Source organism: Papio anubis, chromosome 18 (genome assembly GCF_008728515.1).
Source record: "Papio anubis isolate 15944 chromosome 18, Panubis1.0, whole genome shotgun sequence".
NCBI lineage: Eukaryota > Metazoa > Chordata > Mammalia > Primates > Cercopithecidae > Papio > Papio anubis.
Genome location: NC_044993.1, coordinates 18615537 through 18640449, shown reverse-complemented (window position 1 = coordinate 18640449; position 24913 = coordinate 18615537). Strand labels below are relative to the sequence as shown.

At 43.6% G+C, this 24913-nt stretch overlaps 1 protein-coding gene across 1 annotated transcript in view; it reads left to right on the top strand.

Moving 5' to 3' along the window:
* The window catches only part of LOC101016429 (putative uncharacterized protein C16orf47), a 51960-nt gene extending 28965 nt beyond the window's left edge, over positions 1-22995 (top strand). Inside the window, 2 exon segments of the mRNA XM_031658634.1 lie at positions 19174-19333; positions 22688-22995. Coding sequence (XP_031514494.1) covers positions 19174-19333; positions 22688-22932 — 405 coding nt within the window. The 3' untranslated portion in view covers positions 22933-22995.
* Positions 22996-24913: the final 1918 nt, after the last annotated feature.

Here is a 24913-nt window from a genome sequence, read left to right as displayed (position 1 = left end):
TGCGGACACTGAGGCTGACAATGAGAAGTCACTTGACAAGGGTCATCTGCTGGGAAGGGGCAGGAGCAGGACTTGAACCCAAGGCCATCTTACTTCAAAGAAGCTCACACATTTGACCACTGAGCCACACCAGCCCCAAACTACAGGGAGAACATTCTTAGCAACCAGTAGATGACATTGTCTGCCTACCACTCTGGCCAGCCTCTCTGCACCTTGGTCTGGACGACCTGAACCAGACTATGGTGGGGGAAGAGTGAATCCAAAGAGGTCTGGAGCCTCCATCCAGCGGCATCTACGATTGTGTCTGTTCTGCTCTTCTGTTGACAGTGGTGGAAAATGTAACTGCCCCAAAAGCTCCGTCTGCTTGGTACAAGAAATCATTGAATGTCATCTTTGGAAATGACCACTCTGGACTCAACCTGTAGAAAATGCACTTAGGGATAACAAATTAGAAACCAGTCAACCCAAAATGTGCCCTTTGACAGTGCAGGTCTCAGATGAAAGCATCTGAGAACCTGGGCCTCCAAAGCGGTCCGACTACTTCCCCAGACACACCTGCCTGCACTCTGCTGTCATCTTCAACAATAAGGCAGGTTACATCTGTGAGTCTGCGTAGCACAATGAATACAATAAATATTAAATAATAATTATTGTTTCTTTCACATTCCCTGACAGGATAAAATCCAGGTAAAGAGCCTTTAAGGTCTAATTACTTCGTAAGCGTTGAAACCAAACTGCTAGTTGAAAAATTAATTGTGGAGCAGTCGGAGACGGAGTAGTAGGAAGTTGTTTTGAGCGGTGGTGTCACTCTGAGACGCTGCAGAAGATGTAGAGCAATAAACACCAACGCAAAGTGCCGAGAATGACTGAGCAAGAGAGGACTAGACGTGCAGCTGGTATCGCGTGGACCTTGGTTCATTTCCTGATTACTTTGGCACACAACAGATGTGTGGAGTGAGTGGCCAACTGAATTAATTAACTAATAAGCAGAAATGTCATTAGGGATATTTAGAACAATATGCAAGTGATCTTTACAGCATGAGTGAAGGCCCCACATATTAATAACAATAATTTATACTAATGTAACAAAATATTATATTAATGTCATTAATATTATTAATAAAGTATATCTGCTGATAATATTATATAATGTCATTAATGTAAAATATTATGTTAATATAATAAAATATAGTAATGACATTAATATTAATATTATAAATATAATTGATATGATAAAATATCTTATAAGATAAAATAAAATGTATTGACATTAATCTTATTAATAAAGTATAATATCTGTTGATAATAGTCTATAATATTAATATAATTAACATAAAATATCAACAATAATTACATTTACTGAGCTCTATGAGCCAGGCCCTATTTTAAGTGCTCTATTTATATATATAGCACTTAAATATATATATAAAAATATATGTATAATCTCATTTAATTCTTACAAAAAATTGTGAAGCAAATACAATTATCCTTTTTTTTGAGATGGAGCCTTACTCTGTCTCCCAGGCTGGAGTACAGTGACACCATCTCGGCTCATTGCAGCCTCCACCTCCCAGGTTCAAATGGTTCTACTGCCTCAGCCTCTTGAGTAGCTGGGACTACAGACTCATGACACCACACCTGACTCATTTTTGTATTTTTATTAGAGACAGGGTTTCTCCATGTTGGCCAGGCTGGTCTTGAGCTCCTGACCTCAGGCGATTTGCTGGCCTCAGCCTCCCAAAGTGCTGGGATTATAGACGTGTGCCACCACTCCCAGCCCAACTTTCTTTATTTTTAAAATGAGGAAATAGAAGCACAGAGGAGTTAAGTAACCCGCCCAACATCACACAGATAATAGTAAAAAAAAAAAAAAAAAGCCCAACATTTGCCAGACGAAGGCACATTTGCTGCCATTCTCTAATCTCTTAAGAAATGACTGAGTTTCTAGGACCTTAAGGAAGTATCCAGAGATTATCCAGTTGATAGTTTTCAAACTGCTCCATGGAACCATGGAAGTTGCTGTAGAATTTCTACCAATGATGGACTTTTTCTGCCAAACAAGGAAGAGTTCAGCTTCCTGTGGAAATATTTGTTTCTTGAACCTGCTTTGCATATTGAATTTCCACATAAGATTTTACTTTTAAAGAGAGGAAAGAATGTTCCATTGTTGCAGGTCAGGGCTGGCAAACATTTTCTATAAAGGGCCAAATGGTAAATATGTTAGGTTTCCTAAGCCACACTCACTCTGTCGTAACAAGTCAACTCTGCTGTCATGGTGCAAAAAGAATCATAGACAATACATAAATGAATGAGTGTGACTGCGTTCCAATAAAACTTTATTTACAATAGTGGGCCATGGGCAAAATTTAGCCTGCTGCCCATAGCTTGCTAAGCTCTGGGCTAAGTCATCTTCCTGTGGTCAAATGGAGTTTGCTGAAACTTTCTAAATAGATACTAGACTTTCTTGCTCACAAAGAGAAGATATATCATCCAACACCTCATATTTAACAATGTCCATCATCAAAAAGCCCGGCTATGGTCTTTTTTATTTTTGTTTTTGGGAAAGGATCTCGCTCTGTCACCGAGGCGGAGTGCAGTGGCATGATCACGGCTCACTGTAGCCTGAAACTCCTGAGCTTAAGTGATCACCCACCTCAGCCTCCTGAATGGCTGGGACTACAGGCACACACCATCATGCCTGGCTAATTTTTTTATTTTTATTTTAGTTTTTCAGTAGAGACGCAGTCTGGCTATGTTGCTCAGGCTTCAGGCTATAGTATAAGGCAAAAGGAAACTACTGTGTTTTGAAGGTTGAATTTGTCTAACTGTGTAGCAGTTCTACATCCAAATTCATCCCCGTTGTACCTGTGTTGGGTGGATGGCATGATCCCCTTTAACAATGAAGAAAACAGGCTTAAAGAGGTAAAAGTAGTACCTTGAGTCATGCCAATGTCTCCCCATATGCCATCACACCATATTGGCATGGCCAAAGTAACATGGCTTATCCTACCATGGAATACAGTGGAAGGTCATTGATGTCACCCCTAACCTGTTCTTTTCCAAGAAAAATGATTCCACTTCACTTCCCAGCCTCACTTTACTGCCTAAGATGTTTTACTACTTCTATTAATAAGAGGCTTAAGAACTAGTACTACCAGCCAGGCATGGTGGCTCATGCCTGTAATTCTAGCACTTTTGGAAGACCAAGGCAGGTGGATGGCTTGAGCCCAGGAGTTCGAGACCAGCCTGGGCAACATGGCAAAATCTCATATCTACAAAAAATACAAAAGCATTAGCTGGGCTTGGTGGCTGCGCTTGTAGTCCCAGCTATTTGGGAGGCTGAGATGAGAGGATTGATTGAGCCTAGGAGATCAAATTTGCAGGATTGTGGCCCTGCACTCCAGCCTGGCAACAGAGCAAAACATTGTCTCAAAAAAAAAAAAAAAAGTTTAAAAAACTAGTACTACCATTTTCATATGGTTTTCTCAAGGCACAACTCAAGAGGAGAATAACCTTGCAATTTCAACAAGCCATTCTCGCCTTCATGCTTTCTAGTCATTTATTGTCTGTCTTAGCAGAGGCTGCATTGGGGGTTTGTATTAGCTGATCCTCCATGGTCCATATGCCTTTTAGAATATCTTTTTTTTTTTTCTTTTGAGACGGAGTCTCGCTTTGTCACCAGGCTGGAGTGCAGTGGCTTGATCTCAGCTCACTGCAACCTCCACCTCCCAGGTTGAAGCGATTCTCCTGCCTCAGCCTCCCAAGTAGCTGGGACTACAAGTGTGTGCCACCACGCCCAGTTAATTTTTGTATTTTTAATAGAGATGAGGTTTCACTATGTTGGCCAGGATGATCTCAATCTCTTGACCTTGTGATCCACCCGCCTCAGCCTCCCAAAGTGCTGGGATTCCAGGTGTGAGCCACCGCAACCAGCCAAGATCATTTTTTATCTCTATACTTTGTTTTTCTCCTCCTGTTTTTGTCTCTCTTAAATTCACACTATCTTGGGAAATTTTGGAATTCTTCCACTTTGGTAACCTCGTTTTCATCAAATATTTAGTGGCACTACTAGCCTGGTTATAGGCCACCAGTAGATAAAGAAATATAATTTCTTCCTCCTGCCTGAGATAGGTGGAAAATTTGAGGCTGGGCTATTGATAGTTAGAATACTAAGTCTCTTCCAGAACACATTGATTGTCTCCTTTTTATATTCGCCGAACTGTCTTGGACTTGCAGGACCTCTTACATCTATTTTTCAATTCATTCTGGATTGATTTCATTTCAAGAACCCAATCAGCCCCATTCAACTGTCAATAGGAGGTTGGTGCCATCCCAGAAGTCAGTGACAGTACCGCCTCTCGTGGCTCTCAGTTCCAGAAAAGTCTGTGTCCATGCGTCACGCAATCCACCTCCATGACTGAATGGAAATCCAGCTGCATGTGAAACAGAAGAGAAATCCATCATAAGTGGAAAACTCTGTCATCAATAAGTGGCTCTGCAGGCCTTTCAGTTAGGGACCAACCAGAGAACCGGCTCTCCATCAACAATCAAACAGTCTTTAGCTGTGATCAGCCACTTCCATCACCTCTGAGACTGGCAGGTTTCCAATAAAGCCAATCGCCCCCTCCCCCCAGGGTAAGGTCCTCAGCGGGAGGCCGCCATTGTCTTTTAGCCCAGCAATTTGACAACAGTGTTAGCTGACACTCTATTAGCCAGCAGCTACACCCTGACCTCTGACCCTGACATTGGCCCCTGGCATTGGACCCTGACGTTGGCTACACCCTGACCCCTGACTTTGATCATTTGAGGTGGCCCGCCCTGCTGGTTAGCACGAGAGAAGGCTGGCCAGGACAGAGCAGGGCTCTCTGATCACCCTGCTCCCCCAACAGGAGACTTAGGCTTGAAGTACAGAAACAAGCCCGAGTTGAACCTAAGATGGCAAAGGTGAAAGTTCAGAAGCGTGTCCATCAGCAGCCTGTCACCACAGGACGATGTACAAACCATGGGGGCTTTTAGCACAGGGATAACCGTTGTCACCAGACAGTTCTGCTCCTTAATGGAAAAGACGTATCAAAATATGGCTTACAAAATACAAAATAATGGACTGAAATGTACATTATATGAGGGTGTTAGATTGCAATGTACTTTACAGTGGGGGAATTAGATTGCAGTGTTATGCCAGGGTAGTTAGGTTGAAATATGGATTATCCCAGGAATGTTAGCTTGAGATGTGCTTTATAACACAGTTGTTAAATTAAGATGTGCTTTTCAGTGCAGGCATTAGCCAAGAGATGTGCATTATAGCCAAGTTGTTAGGGGAAGATGTGGATTCCACTTTGCGGGGAGGGGCGGGTAGGAGAGAGGAAAAACACCTTGGGTTGAATATCATTCAAGGTTAGGGAATGTCTTCTGCATTCGATGGATTTCAGGGGTCCAAATACGTGGAGTAGGACAGAGCATGGTGTATAATGTTCCTTCTCATCTCCTTTCTCCCCGGCCAAACAATCTGCCACTTTCCCCACTTTTCCTGTTAGAGACTTAAAGGCTTCCCCCATCAATAAAAACATTAGCTCACTAAACAGCCTGATGGCTTTTCCTTCCCTGGCTTAACCCTTCGGGAGCTGGGGTTTCCTTTGGATTTGTAAAGATATTGATTCCAGATAATGTTTGCCTTTCTAACTCTCTCTTCCTTAGACTTGATGGATAGGTTCAGGGCTACATCTCGGCAGCCAACTCACCGCAGCTACCCAGGGAAAGAGGAATGGAAAAACGAGGCAAGTGTTCAGTAGTTAACACCATTTGAATCCTTTCCCCGGGATGGACAGGCAGAAATGCGGTGGCCGGGAGAAACTCGAAGGCTGACGGTCACATTCAACGAGTACGGGATTTCACTCTCAGTTTCTCTCATCCTTGTCCTGATCCCGCTACCAGTATTTCTTTAGTTCAACTTAGAGTGTTTTATGATTTTTAATTAATATCAGATGCTGTCTTGAGGTTGGCTGCCCTGAGTTGCATTTTTAAAAATGCCTTTCCCAGTTCAAGAATGTGCTTTTCTACAGCCTAGGCAACATAAGTGAATACAGGGAACTGTGTCATTTGCCTATGACGCTGGCCGATGAGGGGGTGACTTGAGTAAACCCTCAACCTAGAAACAAATCTTATTTAAGAAAAATAAGTGAAAAACAATGGGAGAATCATCTCATTCATTAACCATTCGGCCTACGACGGTTTGCCAAACATCTCCCAACCGTGTTTTTCTCCTTTCTTTTCTTCCTCAGCTCAGAAGATATAAGTTACAGCCCCCAGAAGTCTAGCCTAGTGCTATTGGATGGTGTCCAGCTTTGCTGGAATTAGAGAGGTGAGTTCTAGCTTTCTTGTTTCTCAATGAAAGAAAATGTTATACCAGGTGAGTTAACGCAGTCAAAAAAGACTAACCAGCCAGACAACGACGCCAAACAAAACCAAACAGTTCAAAGGAAATTGCTGTGTTACTAGACACCTCTGCAGTGTGCCTGGGGTTTCAAGAAAGAGACAAGCGGGCATTTCTGTGTGCATTTTTCAGTCTGTATTTCTCTAGTTAGAAAAGCGGGTTTGCTGCAAAACAATAGCGTTTACCTTCCCTGGCTGAGCTTTCCGTGGACAAAACACAATGAATGTGACAGAAATATGCTGTTCGGGTGAAGGAAGAAGAAAAAAGCAATTTCACCCACCCTACTATGTCTCTGCCAATATTATCTTTGTCAGTCTTCTCACTTCTCCTCTCTGAGCATTTCTTGGTGAAGCATTTGTTAGAAGTTGACCCTATTCTCCAGCCTGGTGAGTTTTCTTCTCTTCTTGGGGTCCATTCCTGTCTCATTTTCTAATGTCATGCTTTCCTTAAAAAATAGGCTACGAGAGCTAGTTCTAACCTCCATCAAGGGATCCGTCTAACCAGACTCCCATGAGATGTGAGAGTGAGCTTAAACCAATCCTGGAGAAGAAAGGGGGAAAACAAGGTTGGCTTATTCCCAGACTCAGTTTTAAAAGAAAAAAAAATCTGTTGGATCAAGTGAGATATTTGAGGCCCCTCCCTAGAAGCGAAATGACAATATGGTTCTCCTTAAACATCACCTGAAACCCCACCCCAAAGAAGAGACCAAATTGTATCCTGGCAGAATCATGGAAGCCTGGGGATTAGGAGCAGCTTTGGAGTCAGTTCCTTCCCCATCACTTCATTGCCTTGGAATATGGACCAATCACTGGGCCTTTCTGGATGTCAGTTTCTCCATCCTTGAAATGGACATAGTAGTATCTGACCTATAAGGATATTACGACTCTCAAACAGGGTAGTGCGTATAAAATGCTTAGTCTTGTGCCTATAACCACTCAACGGATAGTAGCTGTTAACTTTATCATTTTATTACCGTATCAACAGCTAGCCAGAGCCTCATGCCAATTCACGCTAGCAAGAGTGGCACTCTTTATCACACTCCACACTACCCCTCACACACTCATTAATGCATCTGGTTTTAAAAACACAATGTATCTCTTAGCCTCACTCCTTTATGTGACTACTGTTTATAAGGATTTTCTCTGTACAGGAAGAAAGGTAGCCCTGCCGATGGGGGGAGAAACAGATTACAAGGGCCTCACTGATGGAATATAATCCCCCTTCTGTACTCACTGGTTAACTAGCCATGATTGTATTTCAAAGGTAACAGTTCTTCTCTACGGCGGGTATTGGCGTGCAATCCGTAAATAGGACCTAATGTGATCCGACAGCCCTGATTTCTCTAGATATATATTAAAACAACATGCCCAGTGCTGATGGCTCAGAGGTCCTGACCTTTGACAAGGACTTATGACGTAAGGTAACCTGCCCCGGAGAGCAGGCAGGGCAAAAGGCCAGAGGGACAAGGTCATCGGCTAATGAAGTGGTCAGCATTGAGTTTCTGTCACTCAGCTGGTTAAGAGGAAACCGAGAGAGAAGTAAAGGAAAATGGGAACATTTAAGAAACAAAGGGAGGGACCATGTTTGAGCTAATGCTCTGAAGGTGAATGATATTGTCAGAAGGCAGGGTGATGATGTGCAACCACCTGAGCCTTTATCGCGGCCTTGTTCAGTTTCACCTGCTCAGCACGGGCTGGTTGAAAGAGCATCTGCAAGAAGCCAACTCAATATAAACCTTGAGTTAGAATGAAAATAAACAGGTCCCAAACCACCCTGCTCTTTGTTGCAAATCTGCCCCAGACACACAGTCAGGAAAGAGATCAAGATTACAGGCTGGGAAGTGGCTTCCAGACCTATTCTTTCTCCGCATGGGCAGACTACCTCCTGAGCCTCAGAATCAGAATCTGAAAAACTGGAATGATAATGCCACCTACCTCAGAGGGAGGTTGGTAGGATTAAATTAGAAAATTTATTTAGCTCAGCATGATGTGATGCCTTATACCTGTAATCCCAACACTTTGGGAGGCAGAGGCAGGAGGATCGCTTGAGCCCAGGAGTTTGAGACCAGCCTGGGTAACAAAACAAGACCCTGTCTCCACAAAAAATTTAGAAATCAGTCCTACACAGTGGAGAACAACTGTAGTCCCTACTGCTCAGGAGGCTGAGATGGGAGTATCCCTTGAGCCCAGGAGTTCGAGGCTACAGTAAACTATGATCAAGCCACTGCACTCCAGCCTGGGTGACAGAGCGAAACCCTGTCTCTGGAAAAAAAAAATATATATATATATATATATATATATATGTATATACACACACACATATGTATATATATGTATATGTGTGTATATATATATTTAGAGATTAGCACAGTGCTTGGCACAAAGTGACCAGTCAAATGTCGGCAACTACTTTTGTCATTCCACATACTCTAACAATCTCAGAAAGTGTGTGACCTTTTTTAAATGGGTAATACATCGTATATTTCAGAGTAAAACAGTTCCATGAGTTTCTCTGTTGCAATCTCTAAGGTATTTCCCTGGTGGAGTACTTTGAATTTCTGAACCATTCACCCAGTCGGCAAACATCTATTGAAAACTGCGGTATTAGGTCATAGGCGTGGTATTATATTGACTCAGAATCATTCTTGACTTTGTTCTTTCACAGCCCGACTGGGGAGGCAGAAACCTCAAGATGTAGAGTGTAAGTGGCAGCATATTACAAGAATGTGCTGTGGAGTAGGGTGACCAGCTGCTCTCGAGAAGGCTAAAGAGAAGTCAAAGAGAGGGACTTCTTAGCTCTTCCATCACTTGATCCTCCAAATGATGCCTTCGGGAGTGTAAGGCCAAGCTTTCTCTCCCATTCATGTTTTTTTGGTTCGGTTGTTTGTTGTTTTGGGGGCAGAGTCTTGCTCTGTCACCCAGGCTGGAGTACAGTGGCACAATCTCAGCTTACTGCAACCTCCACCTCCTGGGTTCAATTTATTCTCGTTCCTCAGCCTCCCAAGTAGCTGGGACTACAGGCACTTGTCACCACATCTGGCTAACTTTTGTATTTTTAGTAGAGACAGGGTTATGCCATGTTGGCCAGGCTGGTCTTGAACTCCTGACCTCAAGTGATCCACCCACTTCGGCCTCCCAAAGTGCTGGGATTACAAGTGTGAGCCACCACGCCTGGCCTCCCCACCTGTTTTAGGTATGAAAAGGTTGGGACCTAGTCAGGTTAACCCTTGCCTTTGTTTGTCACTGTTAATAGTAGAACTGAAACCTTTAATCCAAACTCCAGACTTCCCTGAGAGCACTGTCTCAGCAGATAAGGACGAATCAGGACCCATAATGGCCATAAGAGGCCCAAAAATATTCCTCTTAATGAGCACTTTGATCACAGCCAGATTATAATCCAACTCTTGAACATCCGTACACACAAAGATACAGATGGTTTTAGTTTCATTTCCTGAATTATTAAAAAGGTTATTTTATTTTAAACTTTTGTGTTTTTTGAGACAAGGTTTCACTCTGTCTCCCAGGATGGAGTGTAGTGACATGATCATAGCTCACTTCAGCCTCAAACTTAAGCAATTCTCTCACCTCAGCCTCCCAAGTAGCTGGGAATACAGGCATGTGCCCACCGTGCCCAGCTAGTTTTTAAATTATCTGTAGAGATAAGGTCTCACTATGTTGCCCAGGCTGGTCTCAAACTCGTGGCCTCAAGCGATTCTCCCACCATGGCCTCCCAAAGTGCTGGGATTACAGGTGTGAGCCGCCATGCCTGGTTCCATCTCACTTCTGAAATTGAAGCACTAGGGGTTCGTGGAAGAAGCCCTGAGCTGAGAGATTGAGAACCAGTACACTAGTCTCGGCAGTACCATTGTCTCCCTCAAGTCCCATAGCCACTGATGTCTCGGGTCCTGAAATTTTTCTTCTTATTCCCTACCTACCTCTGCCTTACAAAGATGATATGAGGATGAACTTGAAAGCATTGATCCAAGGAAGCACTTTGAGTGTTTAGTAGGGAGCATAAAGTTTTAATGGAAATGATTATCAAATTAGACTGTCATAGCCTGGGAATAAAGAGTTGGAGCATCACAGGGGCAGCCAACTCCCTGTTCCCATCATGACCCAGCCAAAGCTCTTTCCCAGGATTCAATGCCCTGGGAAATTTTTTGGGTTTGGAGACTTTAGGAGAACAGCGTAATGACTCACATACCATTAACCAAGGCTGTTCTTTTTTCTCTCAAATGTAGACCTAGCTTTAAGCTTTATTTTTCTGATTAAAAGATGATGTACAATATCTTGAGAAATGCAAGCAATTTATCAACACATAAAAATTAAAATCGCCAAAAATTCCACCACCCAGAAGTAAACATGGTTAACCTGGACTTTATCCCATCAGATGTCTCTTATGCATACACATATACATATGTTTTATTTCATGCCAGTGGTATCATAGTATGCATAATGTCTGCAACAGTATACCATGTCATTGGGTTATAGATTTTCAATAATGTTTGATGATTTTTCATAGTTTCATTGCAATGACCACATTGCATTCCAGTGTTGGATATACCATCGTTTATTTAACTAATTTCCCTATTAATGAGCAGTGATGTTGTAAACAATGATGTGATGGACATCTTTGTGCTTGGTGAATCTGTCTCATTGTCTCATTAGGATACATTTCTGTAAGGTGGAATTGCTGGAGATGCTGTCCCCTTCAACCAAATGTTGAAAGGGATTCACATGGTGTAGTTAGAGAATAAAAGGGCAGTGACCAGGCAGGGTGCAGTGGCTCACACTGGTAATGCCAGCCCTTTGGGAGGCCGAGGCAGGAAGATTGCCTGAGCCTAGGAGTTTGAGACCGGCCTGGGCAATACAGTGAGACTCTGTCTCTACAAAAACGTTTTCAAAAATTAGCCAGGCATAGTGGCGCATGCCTGTGGTCCCAGCTACTCAGGAGGCTGAGGTGGGAGGATTGCTTGAGCCTGGGCAGTCCAGGCTGCAGTGAGCTATGATCATCCCACTGCACTCCAGCCTGGGTGACAGAGGGAGACCCTATCTCAAAAAAAAGTGGGGGGCAATGACCAGCCAAGCTGAAGAGTCCCATCAACCCTGGTGACCTGTAACAACTGCAGGAAAACATCCACTCATCCATGGGGAGTGGAGGGTGAGAGAAGGGGAACTTTCATATCCCTGGGGTTAAGCATCATGCCTTGATATTCGAGAACCAGACGTTTGTTTTCTTTCACTCCCTACAAGAGAGTCTCCTACTCTTCTTGTCCTGGTCTTTGGAGCCCTGGCATATCTCACAGCTCTCTCTGCAGCGGGCAGATCCAGTCTTCATCCCCTGACCCTCTGACCATCAGCGGGTGGGTGCCACCTCCTCTTGAATGGGCTTCCTTCCTGATTGCTTCTCTCTATACAGGGCCCAAACATTGATTGACCCCTTTGGGTAAAAGCAGGCACTGGGGCCAGCCAAGCAGTGAGTGGAGTTGGGTGATTACATTGCAATGTTTTAATTTGTCTTCAGGCAAATTCTCATAAGCTTTCACGAGAAAATCTCCCATTAGATGTAGTCATTTAATTTAAGAACAGTTGGGAGAGGAAGATGAACTAAGATGACAGATGGAGGAATGCAGATGTATGTCTTAGAGGGACTCAGAAGCACTCTGAGGATTTGGCATCCAGCGAAACACAATGTCGGCTTCTACTGATTGTGTCCATGGACTTGAGAAATTGTCAAGAAATCATCAGAATACAGGGGATTTTCTCCGATGACAAGCAGTTTTCATTATTTCCTTCTGTCGGTAAAGTCATAACAAGATCAACTAAAGAACTGGATATTCCCCCACCCCCCAATACCCCAAATCTAAGAAATACAAAAAAAATTTTGAGTAGCCTTATAGGAAGGCAAAACAAAACAAAAAAACATTATAACAAAGCTGCTGTTTGAGATAAGTTTCCTTTGGTCACACTGCCACAAAGATAATGTTTTTAATTCCATGCTTTCTCTGGCTTCCTTCATACAGATTTTCTGAACATCCTAATTTGGTGTTTGTATCATTCAACATCTATTATTGTTTTAGGATGACAGTTATTATTTTAATTATAATTTAAAGCTGCCTAATATACCCAGAGGTCACTGGGCACCTAAAAGAAATAAATAAAAACAACTTGCCATTTTTAAAAGCAGCATGTTTATTTGCAAGTCCCACGAGCCACTCAACCAAGACATCATAAAACCTTCAAATAAACTAAAACAGAAACAAAATAAAATGCCCGTTCTTAATCTCCTTAGAAGGCAAGCAGGAGAAAGTTGCAGCTAGCTGAATGCTGGCATGAGAACTCTGAGGGTGATTTCATTACTGAGTTCAGGAACTGAAGTATGTATCTCAACATTCATATTCCATATAGTCCAAGCTGCCGTGGGTTTACAGTCCCTGGGCCTTGATGTAAAGTTTTAGCCAATGAGAGGTCAGTATAGTAATGAATCTGGTGCAGGAAAAGAAAAAGGGTAGGTGAGAGGCTTGCAAATGCCTACCCACTGTCTACTTTATCCAGATAGCACTGGCTGGCTCTCTGCAGTGTAGGTATCTACAAAGCAGTATCGATCTCATCAGCTCTGATATTTTAAAATCTAGAATTGCTGAAATATCAAAATCTAGTGATTTTACATTTAGAAGGCAAAAGAAATTTCAAGACAGTTCCATAATGTTCCTACATGTGAGTTTCCATAACAGAAAACAGTAAAATCATTTTCCAATCATTTACTGCTAGCATTTTCCATATAATCAAAGCTGTTATGGTTTGTTAAGCAACAGAATTATCTAGTGGGCAGGAGGCTTATGCTGCTCCAAGACCTGCTAGCTATACAAATATGCAAATCACCGAGTACTGTAGAAGCTATTAGATAAACATTGTCAGGATCTCTAGCAGAAAGCATCCCTTCCCTGCACCCCTAGAATTGTCTTATTTGATTGGTGCAAAAGTCATTGCAGTTTTGGCTATTACTTTTTTTTTTTTTTTTTTTTTGAGACAGACTCTCACTCTGTCACTCAGCCTGTAGGGCAGTGGTGCAGTTTCGGCTCACTGCAACCTCTGCCTCTGGAGTTCAAGTGATCCTCCCACCTCAGCCTCCCAAGTAGCTGGGACTACAGGCATGCTCCACCATGCCCGGCTAATTTTTGTGTTTTTAGTAGAGACGAAGTTTCACCATGTTGGCCAGGCTGGTCTCGAACTCCTGACCTCAAGCGATCTGCTTGCTTTGGCCTCCCAAAGTGTTGGGATTACAGGCATGAACCACTGCACCCATTGGCCATTACATTTAATGGCAAAAACTGCAATGACTTTTGCACCAACCTAATAGTTTAGAATGATTCTTTTTGGGAACCAAAGAACTGGACTGTCAAGTTTGGGTCACCCCAAATTCCAAAAACAAGGCAGAAGAGTGATGTCCTCAGAGTGACAAAAATAGAGTCCCCGAGATCTCCTTTTTCACTGTGGAAGACATAGGAATAAAAGAAGGACAAGAAAAAGGAAAGGAAAGGAGTTAATTGATACCCAAGGTGGCAAACTCAAGTGCTTCCATGGGTTAAGTAAACAATATAAATAATCACATCTGTAATCTAAGCACTTTAGGAGGCCAAGGCGGGTGGATCACAAGTTCAGTTCGAAACCATCCTGACCAACATAGTAAAACCCCATCTGTACTAAAAATACAAAAATTAGCCAGGCATGGTGGTGTGTGCCTGTGATCCCAGCTACTCAGGAGACTGAGGCAGGGGAATTGCTTGAACCCAGGAGGCGGAGGTTGCAGTGAGCCAAGATCGCACCGCTGCACTCCAGCCTGGGCGACAAAGCAAGATTCCATCTCAAAAAAAAAAAAAAAAAAAAAAAGAATATAAATAAGTGAAGTGTGCCTAGTATAAGGCAATAGGGAGAGGTAGGGACTGTGGAAACCATGCCCAGCGTAAGAAGCAGCTGCTGCTCAACTCTAGTTGAAGTTTCCTAAGCCCAGTGTAACCAAGGCTTTCAATTAAGAGAAGCTTGAACTATTTTTTTTAACTTGAAATATCTCAAATTTTGATTGTTGGCAATCAATTTGATTCAAACATCCGCACATAGAATAGTGTTTTATTTGGTATGTTAAAAGACTTCCACAGGCCACATTCAGTTCATAGGTCATAAGTTTGCAGCCTCTAAGAAACGTGAGCAATTTGGAACCAAAAATGGCAGCAGGGTCGAAAGCTTGGAATGGATAATTTACATTGACAAGTTCTTTCATTCTCTGTCCTTGGTTAAGGGACAGTCTCATCAGGCCTTTGTACTAATTCCCATCTATGAAAGAAAATAAATCCTTTTTCTCTCCCATTCCATCCAATGTCCTGGAACCTAAAATAATATTTAGTCTTCTCCATCTCTTCCTTCTGATTCTCTTTGTACATATTGAGTGGTGAATGAACTCCATGTGTACTGAGCTAGGCAAGGGTTTATGATCTTTTAGCCTTCTGAGATGGAGATGGATAGATGCACAGAAAGTATTCACAGAAGGTAGAAAGCTGTTTTGCAAGATTTCTTGGATAAGTTATAATATAGTTTATTGGTTATTTAAGAGTATGCTTATTGATTAAAGTTATTATCCTTACAACAGTCCTGGCATTTCACTTAAATATATTGGTATTCAGAGAATGTATCAGTCAGTTTTTACTAAGTAATGATGCAGTAACAAACAACCCCTGAGTCTCGGTGGCTTGCAACAAATATCCATTTTTTTTGCTCACAGGTTGATTGCATCTCCCCTCTATTTTGTCTTTATTCCGAGACCTGAGCTGAAGTTGCTGCTTGGGCCTAGCTTCAAAGTATTCTCATGCTAGAAGGGAGAAGAGAAAAATTGCATGATGACTTTTAAAGTTTCTGCTCAAAAGTAGCAAACATCACTTCCTCTCACATTTTATGGGCAGCCAAAGCAAGTCACATGGCCAAGTCTGATGTTGATGAGATGGGAGAAGGATAATCCTCCCATAGGGAAGGGTAATATTTGGAAACAATAAAAAAAAAAATATCCCACAGAGGGTACTGTCTCAGGCACTTAGAAATAGAGAAATAAGAACTAACAGGGAGCCAGGTACAGTGGGGCACACGTGTAATCCCAGCACTTTGGGAGCCTGAGGCAGGAGGATCACTTGAGCCCAGGTGTTCAAGACCAGTCTGGGCAATATAGCAAGACCCCATATCTTAAAAAAAAAAAAAAAAAAAAAAATTTTCGTTAGCTGGGTGTCGCACATGCCTGTGGTCGCAACTGTTAGGGAGGCTGAGGCAAGAGGATCACTTGAGACCAGGACTGAGCCATGATCATGCCACTGCATGCCAACCTGGGTAACAGAGCAAGACTGTCTCTGGAAAAAAAAAAAAAAAAGAGGTGGGGAGACTAACAGGGAAGGTCACTAACTGCTATTGTTAGAAAAACAAAGCTAGTCCCCAAAGTCTGTTCTGACCCTGCTAGGGGCCATTGAGGTCATCTGAGTGGTGAGTGGTTAAAAGCATGGTACCTGAAGTCAGACTTCCTGGGTTCAAATCGTAGCTCTACCATTTACTATCTGTAAAACCTTGGATATATTACTCAACCCTTTTGTGCCTCAGCTTCCTCTTTTAAGCACACGTACCTCATAGGGCTATTGGGGGGATTCAACGAATGAATAATAGATACAGATATAGACGTAGATATAGACAGACACAGAGAGACAGAGAGCGAGAGCACTTGGAACAGTATTTGGCACATAGTAAGTATTGGCTGTCACTACAGCAATGATGACTGGAAAGCCATCAGTCCAAATGCATCTCAGCTACCTAGATTACTCCAGGTAAGAATCCCGTATAGGTACTTGTGGGAGGGCTAAAACCTTAAGTTCAGCTAATACATTCTTGGGGATTACTGTGAGAGCAGCTTCTAACAGGATATGACCCAAGAGAGGGATCTGGAGATGGAGAAAACAGAAGTTGGTGGACAGGAACCCCCAAAATACCACAAAGAAAGTATGACAAACTAGGCGGCTTCAATGACAGAAATGTATTTTCTCATAGTTCTGCAGGCCAGAAGCCCAAGATCAAGGTGTTGGCAGGATTGGTTTCTTCTGAGGCCTCTCATCTTGGCTCGTAGCTGGCCATCTTCCTCCAGGGTGTTCACATGGTCTTTGCTCTGTGTGTCTGTGTCCGAATCTCCTCTTCTTTAAAGGACACCAGTCTTATTGGATTAGGGTCCACCCATATGCCCTCAATGTACCCTAATTACCTCTTTTTTTTTTTTTTTTTCCAAGTGATTCTCCTGCCTCAGCCTCCCAAGTAGCTGGGATTACAGGCACCTGCCACCACACCTGGCTAATTTCTGTATTTTTAGTAAAGATGGGATTTCACCATGTTGGCCAGGCTGGTCTTGAACTCCTGACCTCAGGTGATCCGCCCACCTCAGCCTCCCAAAGTGCTGGGATTATAGGCGTGAGCCACCGCGCCCAGCCTCTTTAGTATTTTTTGTAGAGACAGGGTTTCGCCATGTTGCCCAGGCTGGTCTTGAACTCCTGACCTCAGGTGATCCACCCACCTCAGCCTCCCAAAGTGCTGGGATTACTGGCATGAGCCACCGCGCTCAGCCCCTAGTTACCTCCTTAAAGGTATTATCTCTAAATACAGTCACATTCTGGGATACTGGAAGTTATGGACATAATTCCACCATAACACTCAGTTACACATTAGAATCCCCAAGAGATGCCCAGACCAGGCCCTAGACCAAGAGCATCAGAACTTCTGTGGGTGAAATACAGGGCTCTGACTTTCTTAAAACACCCCAGGGCCTCCTGTGTGTTGCCAAGTTTGGTCAGCACTGGAGGAGCTGGACTTCCACTCAGAGCACTCTTTGGTGGTCCATATTTTGCTGCGCCATGCATCTTCATGAATTTCTCCATCATGATCCAGCTGAACTGACGAGGAGAACACTTGCTGACGAAGACGAGAGAGAGAGATGGCCAACATCGAGCATTTGTCTTCCCTCTCCTCCTGATTGATCACTTTATACAATAATAAAACTTTTAAAAGGTTGAACCTGAACTGAGGCTGTGACTGTGACACAATTAATCAAACTCTTGAAGAATCATGTTACATTATGTGCTTCAAGCATTGATCCACTTCACTAAAAGTTGGCCTGAAATACAGCCTAGACACAGGATATTGGATCTGTAAGAAACGGCCGGGATGCTGTCAATTGCTTTGTGTCTCTGTGTGATATGTGGTCCTATAGCAGACCAGACCATAAAGCAGGACAAATTCCAATGCATCAGAGAGGACATCATCCAGTCCCCAGCTGGCCTCAAATTGCTAGGAGTGGAACTACAGAGAGGAGAGAGCTGATTACAGCATGTTCCTGAAACCTGCTATCATAATACCTTCATCCACGAGGCTGCCAGTCTCCTTCCCTCTTCTTGAATTGATTCCAGACAATACCAGGATCTCTGACACCATAAAGTTTTATCCAGAGAGGCACAAATTTGGGTCCTCTCTAAATCAAAGTTTTGAAGGACCAAGTGCATCCCCTCTCCACTCTTTTTTTTTTTTTTTTTTTTTTTTTTGAGACAGAGTCTTCCTCTGTCACCCAGGCTGGAGTGCAGTGATATAATCATAGCTCACTGTAGCTTCATTCTCCTGGGCTCAAGTGATCCTCCCACCTCAGCCTCCTGAGTAGCTGTGACTACAGTTGTGTGCCACCACATGGGACTAATTTTTAAATTTTTGTAGAGATAGGGTTTCACTATGCTGCCCAAGCTGGTCTTGAACTCCTGGCCTCAAGCAATCCTCCTACCTTGGTCTCCTAAAGCACTGGGATTACAGGTGTGAGCCACTGCACTGGACCCGCATCCCTCTTGCATTCACAGGGAGGCATCAAGCCAGTAATAATATCTAGCATCTCTGTACAGTGCTTTCTAGTTAACCGAGCAGTTAAACATCCCCAAACATTTGAGCTTCACAACAGCTCTGTGAGGTAGGGGAGCCTCGATTTCTGATCCCCATTTCCCAGAAAATGAAACTTGCTGGGAAAGGAATGTGAGTTGCCAAGATCATAGAATATGTGGTAGAACTGGAATACAGTACCTAGTTTTAGGACTCAGATCCCTGCTCCAGGCAACATTGGAGACCATAAAAGAAATCAGATATTGTACTGGCCCTAGGCAAAATCAGGTAAAGGCAAGTTCCTTTGATGCTTTGGTCCTCTCCTCTGGATATCCCTCCCACCCTGTGGCGCTCATTGCGTCAGCTCACACTTTGACTAGCATCTCTGGGTCCTAAAGTCTCTCTGTCTCTCTGTGTTCCCCTCTTAAAACTACCCTGTCTTAGCTGGCCCAGTAGGAAGAATCAGACGTGCCCTCAAAGCTCAGCTTGACCTAGCTGCATGACCTTGGGCAAGTTACATTTTGCTTTTGTGTTCCCTCCTCTGTGAAATGGACTTTTACTAGAACCTACTTCCTTAGGGTTGAGTGAAAGATTGTATGAGTCATGTACATCAAGCACTCTGGACCATGAATCGTGTTTATCAAGTACTTCACAAGGGCAGTTGTTTTTTCTCAAATGATTTATTTTTAGGCGTTCATTATCTATAACAGGCATAGTAGCTGACCTTTCGCAGGTCCTGCTATGTAATGCTGTGCATTGACTTGTTCTCATGGTATTTTCATATATTCTTTCATTGAATTCTCATGTCAACCCTAGAAAACAAGTCCTATTATTACTCCCACTTTACAGATAGAGAAACTGAGACACAAAGAAGTTAACAAGAGCCAGCAAGGGACAGGACCTGGAGTGCAGCCCAGAGGGTCTAACTCCAGAACCAGCACCACCAACTCAGGCACAAAGCTGCAGTTGCAGAGGGGTTGGTGACAAATGTCTACTAGTGCCCCTAGCCATTTGCATTTTTAAAGGAAACTGTCTGGTCCCAGCATGGTGACTCGCGCCTGTAATCTCAGGACTTTGGGAGGCTGAGGCAGATGAATCACCTGAGGTCAGGAGTTCGAGACCAGCCTGGCCAACATGGCGAAACCCTGTCTCTACTGAAAATTTTTTTAAAAATTAGCCAGGTGTGGTGGCAGGCGCCTGTAATCCCAGCTACTTGGGAGGTTGAGGCAGGAGAATCGCTTGAACCTGGGCAGCGGAGGTTGCAGTGAGCTGAGATCGCCTCCACTGCACCCCAGCCTCGGAAACAGAGCAAGACTCTGTCTTAAAAACAAAAACAAAACCAAAACCAAACTCTTGTTTTGCTTTGTTCTTTTTTATTTTCTTCCCTATATACTCCACACTTTAAAAAGTGATGAACCTCATGTTTTAAAATGATAGTGTAAACCCAGTCACTGGCTCCATGTCAGTGTCACTCTCCTTGTCCTCCAGTTGCCTACTGTCTCACTGCAAAGCTAGACATTGTAGACCCTCTCAGAGAAGAGCGTATGGTGCCAGGGATCCTGGTATTGTCTGCAAAGACCGAAAGGATGAAAGAATTGGAGCACATAGCAAGATGGGATATAATTAAGTGCCCGAGAACGCAGAGCCATCTCTTGAGACTGTAGGAGTACAGCTCTCTTTCCAAACATGGTATTTTCCCTGATGTGTTTTTTTTCCTCCACCAAAAATTTTCCACTTTAATTATGTGGGTTAGGTTAGAGGAGCTCACCTTCGGAACTTTACATGCGCAAACAGCTAATCCCTTCCATAAGACACATTTCTGGGAAAGCCCAAAAATAAATGTTTACAGTCTGTGCTGGGATAACAGAACCCAGTGGGATTAGAAATGATTTAAGCATTATAGGTCTATGCCCTAAGAAACAATTTTGGGAGAGCTCTCGCCTCTGCATTCTGGAATTCTGGCCTTCATTGTCACAAAGAGTGGAATCACTGGCAAAGCTCTCGGGTTAGACGCTTTCCCTGTTTTCCTGCTTTTGCCTTAAACACAAGGAGGATGGTTAATTAAAACCATATTTAAAATATTAAGTCAACTACCTAACAGAATGAAGTTTATTAAAATTGCTAAGCATTAAGTACAGAAACTTAAAATAGCCTGAGCACACTCTCCTTAGCCCATGCCCAAAATATCGGTTGAAAAGAGCCACCAGACATTGGTTACTGGGCACACACACGCACACACGCGCGCACACACACACGCACATGCACACACACGCACATGCACGCGCGGGCGCATACACGCACATGCACACACATCTGCATGCACACACGCACACACATGCACACACTGTACACGTCAATACATTGATATATCAGTAAACAGAATGCATTTCTCAAGTAACCAGCATTTGACAAGCAGAGGGCAAAGAAGATCTCCTAATTAAGGTATTTAGAAGACTGTTACTCCTCACAATTGTGAAATGGTCTCAGACAGGCTCAGAGAAAATAGAGACGGACACTAGATATCACTTCAACTCTGTGTGTGTGTATGAGAGAGAGAGAGAGTCTCTGCCACCCAGGCTGGAGTGCAATGGTGTGATCTGGGCTCACTGCAACCTCCACCTCCCAGGCTCAAGCGATTCTCATGCCTCAGCCTCCTGAGTAGCTGGGATTACAGGAACCCACCACCACACCCGGTTAATTTTTGTACTTTTAGTAAAGATGGGATTTCACCATGTTGGCCAGGCTGGTCTTAAACTCCCAACATCAAGCAATCCACCTACCTTGGCCTCCCAAAGTGCTGGAATTACAAGCATGCCCCTCCATGCCTGGCTCACTTCAACTCTTTGAGGCTCAGTTTCTCCACCGGTCATCTGGAGTCAGTGGTATCCCCTTTGGAAGAGTGTGGGGAAGGTTCAAGGAGAGACTTAGCACAAAGGAAGTAGGCACTTGTTCAGTGTAATGCCCCTTTCTCCCTAGGATCTCTTTGGGGTTCAACTGATAAAAGATGAGCATTACTCCAACAACCCCATGAGGTGAGTGTTATTATCCCAGTTATATAGATGAGAAACTCTTCCGAAAGGTATTCTCTGATGGTCTCTTCTAATGCTAAGGAATTCCCTTGTTTGTATCACAAATGAGTGGGGAATTGATCTGGAGTTTTAGAAATAACCAGGATTTGGGGAACAAGTGGAGAAGGATATTTCAGACAGGATCAAACCCTACATAGGCTCGTAAGGGAATAGGGAGTATAAAATGGTAAAAGATCAAAAGAAATGCAATCTTGTTTTCTTCTCCTCCCATATGGAGTGCTTGAGTACAGGTCAGTCAGTGAATTTATTCCTGGGCTTACAGTACCTGTCATTTATTAAGCACTCAAGCTGAGAGGCAGTATAGGAAAATGGTTAAGAAAAAGTGCTCTGGAATTGGTCTGCCTGGGTTTGAACTCTTGCCTGTCATTTATAAGCTGTGTGACCATGGGGAATTCTTTCAACCTCTCTGAGTGCTAGGTTTCACGATTGTAAAATGAAGATAAGAATAGATTCTTCACACGGTTGCTTTGAGAATTAATCAAGTTAATATATGCAGAGCTTTTGCCATGCCTGCACCTGTGAGCATTCAGCACATGGTAATTTGTTGTCGTTGCTGTTTTCATGTGCTTTATATAAATAAAACAAGATTGGGGTGGATTAAGAAATAGACCAAATCACCCAAATAGTAACAACTGGTAGAGACAGGATTCTAAAACCCAGCCCCCCTGTATTAGTCAGGAAAGGTTCAGTTATGCTGGGTAACAAACAAGCCCAAAAATTAAGTGATGTGACACAATAAAAGTTTATTCCTTATTCGCACAAAATTCATTGCAGTTTTGGAAAATTATCCATCCATTTGCTTAACATTCCAGACGGTTTCACTCTTATCCATATCAACACTAGTACCCAGGATCACAGTGGCAAGCAAAGAAGAGGAAGGTTGTATACCAGTAATTAAATGCTTCTACCCAGCAGGGACATGCATCACTTCTATTCACATTTCATTGGCCAAACAAGTTACGTGTTCACATCTAATTCAAGGAAAAGAACTACAATCCTTCGGAGGGCATAAAAGTTCAGGAAAATAAGTCATCAACCAGTCTTTTAACTACACTACATGGCACCATTCTGCTTCTGACTGTGATAGGACCAGCCATTGTCCAACTTTCTCTGCAGCCGTTAGTTTCAACAGCCCTTACTGAGGTTCAGGAAAAAGGATCACGGTTTTAAATGAACTAATTAATCAGCAACTGTTCCATAACATCCAGCCTGTACCCTGTTCCTTTCTTGCCTGTCAGCAGTGCTCTGTGGTCAGTGGCGGTCCTCGAGTGCCCCAGTCAGCTCGGCTGAGCCCAAAGACTCCCATCTCTGCATCTAGGGGCTCTCTTCTTCCCCCATCCATCACCAGGGCCCAGTGATCGTGCCTGTCGATGCCCAGCTCTCGCTTGATGTCTCAGTTCCGGAACAGAGATGCTCCAGCTGCTACCTGGGAAGGCTCTGGCCCCAAAAATATTTAGTTAGCAGTCATTCAGTTAAGTGGAATTGACTTTTTATCGGCTTTCCTCTGTACGGCTGCCACCAGCGAAGGCTGTTTCCTTCTTCCCTCTTCTCTGCCTGTCAGTTTCCTCCACATTCCTATCGGCAGCCTTTAGCTCTGATCGATACTAACCGCTGTGTAACAGCTCACGCACGACTGCTCTGGTTTGCATCGATCAGACCCTTCTTCCAACAGGTAGTCAGCTATTTGAGGCAATGACTTGAGATAAACACCTACTTTTACTTCAGGCTAATTCATTTCAGGTGGATTTCAAGGAGGCTGTGCACCCCGTCTCTTAGACAAGCTGAAATTGGAGAGTCGAGATCCACACGTTGCATGCTTGAGATCCTAGGAGACCTTTCTTCCTCTCCCCTTTTCTTTTTCTTTCCCTTGTATTTTGTAAGTGCCACTTATAAACAAGATACCAGGACTCCGGACGCTGAAAATGACACTTCAGAAAATGTGTCGGCCATCCATCCCTCTATCCTTTTAATGAGATGCATCTGGGACTGCAGGAAACCAAGGCTGCTGCGGAGGCAGCATTGTTGCTGGGCAACCAAGCATCCTTCTGGCTGCCCCAGAACGAAACTGACAGTGTCCTGCAACCCTGGTCCTCTCACTGCCTTAGGGGGAGGCCCTTGAATCCACCCCTATCCTTGCTTCAGGCTCACAAGTGAAATTTACCAGGAGCTGATATTGCAAAATAGATTGCTATTTCGCAATTGATTGCGGTGTGTGGGAGTGGTACGACTTATTAACATGTACACTGTAGCTAAAGAACACGCAAGACTGGCTGATATACAGTTTTTTTCCAACACTTTTTACACTAAGTGTTGCTGAATGATACATCTGATACTATCACTTACCTATCACCTGGCTCCCAAACCTCCCATCTGTTTCTCTTTCTTCAGCCCCTACTTGACACATCCTGTACTTCAGTTCCCAAGTCCTGTTGTGCTTCCCCTGGCAGCGCAACGCCCTTGTCTCTTCCCTCCATCTAGGCTGCTATCATCCTCATTCAAGCCCTCAACACCTAGTGCTTGGACCTCTGCAGTATCCTCTGGCTGACTGCCTGGCTTCCAGTTGCTCCCTGCTTTGTTAGTTTGGCCTTGCACACAGATAAATTTCCTGGTGCCCCACTGTGATTGCCTTTCTCTTCTCTGAAGTCCTCAGTGGCTTCCCAGAGCCTCCCAGAATGGAGGACAAATTCCTCCGCCCATCATTCTGGTCCTTGGCTCTCTCCCCAGACTGTCTTTCCCCATTCTCCAGCACAAACCCCACACTAGTCTGTGTGAATGACTCACTGCTTCCTCTATGTGCATTTTTTAGCTCTGTGCCTAAGAAACAAATGCTGTGTCCCACACCCTCTTTGAAATTGGTTCAAATCCTGGCTCCATTACTTATTACTGTGTGACCTTGACTGAGTTATCCAACTTCTCTCTGCCTCAATTTCTCATCTGTGAAGTGGGATAATGTACTGTATTAGGGTTCTCTAGAGGGACAGAACTAATGGAATAGATATGTGTGTGTGTATATATATATATATGTGTGTGTGTTTGTATATGTATATGGGAGTTTATTAAGTATTAACTCACATGATCACAGCGTCCCACATTAGGCCATCTACAGGCTGAGAAGCAAGGAGAGCCAGTCCAAGTTCCAAAACTGAAGAATCTGGAGTGCAATGTTCAAAGGCAGAAAGCATCCAGTATGGGACAAAGATGTAGGCTGGGAGGCCAGGCCAGTCTCTCTTCACATTTTTCTGCCTGCTTATATTCTAGCCGCACTGGCAGCTGATTAGATGGTGCCCACTCAGATTAAGGGTGGGTCTGCCTTTCCCAGCCCATTGACTCAAATGTGAATCTCCTTCTGCAATACCCTCACAGACACATCCAGGATCAATATTTTGTGTCTTTCAATCCAATCAAATTGACACTTAATACTAACCATCACAGTACCTACCCCCTAAAGTAGATATGAGGACTAAACA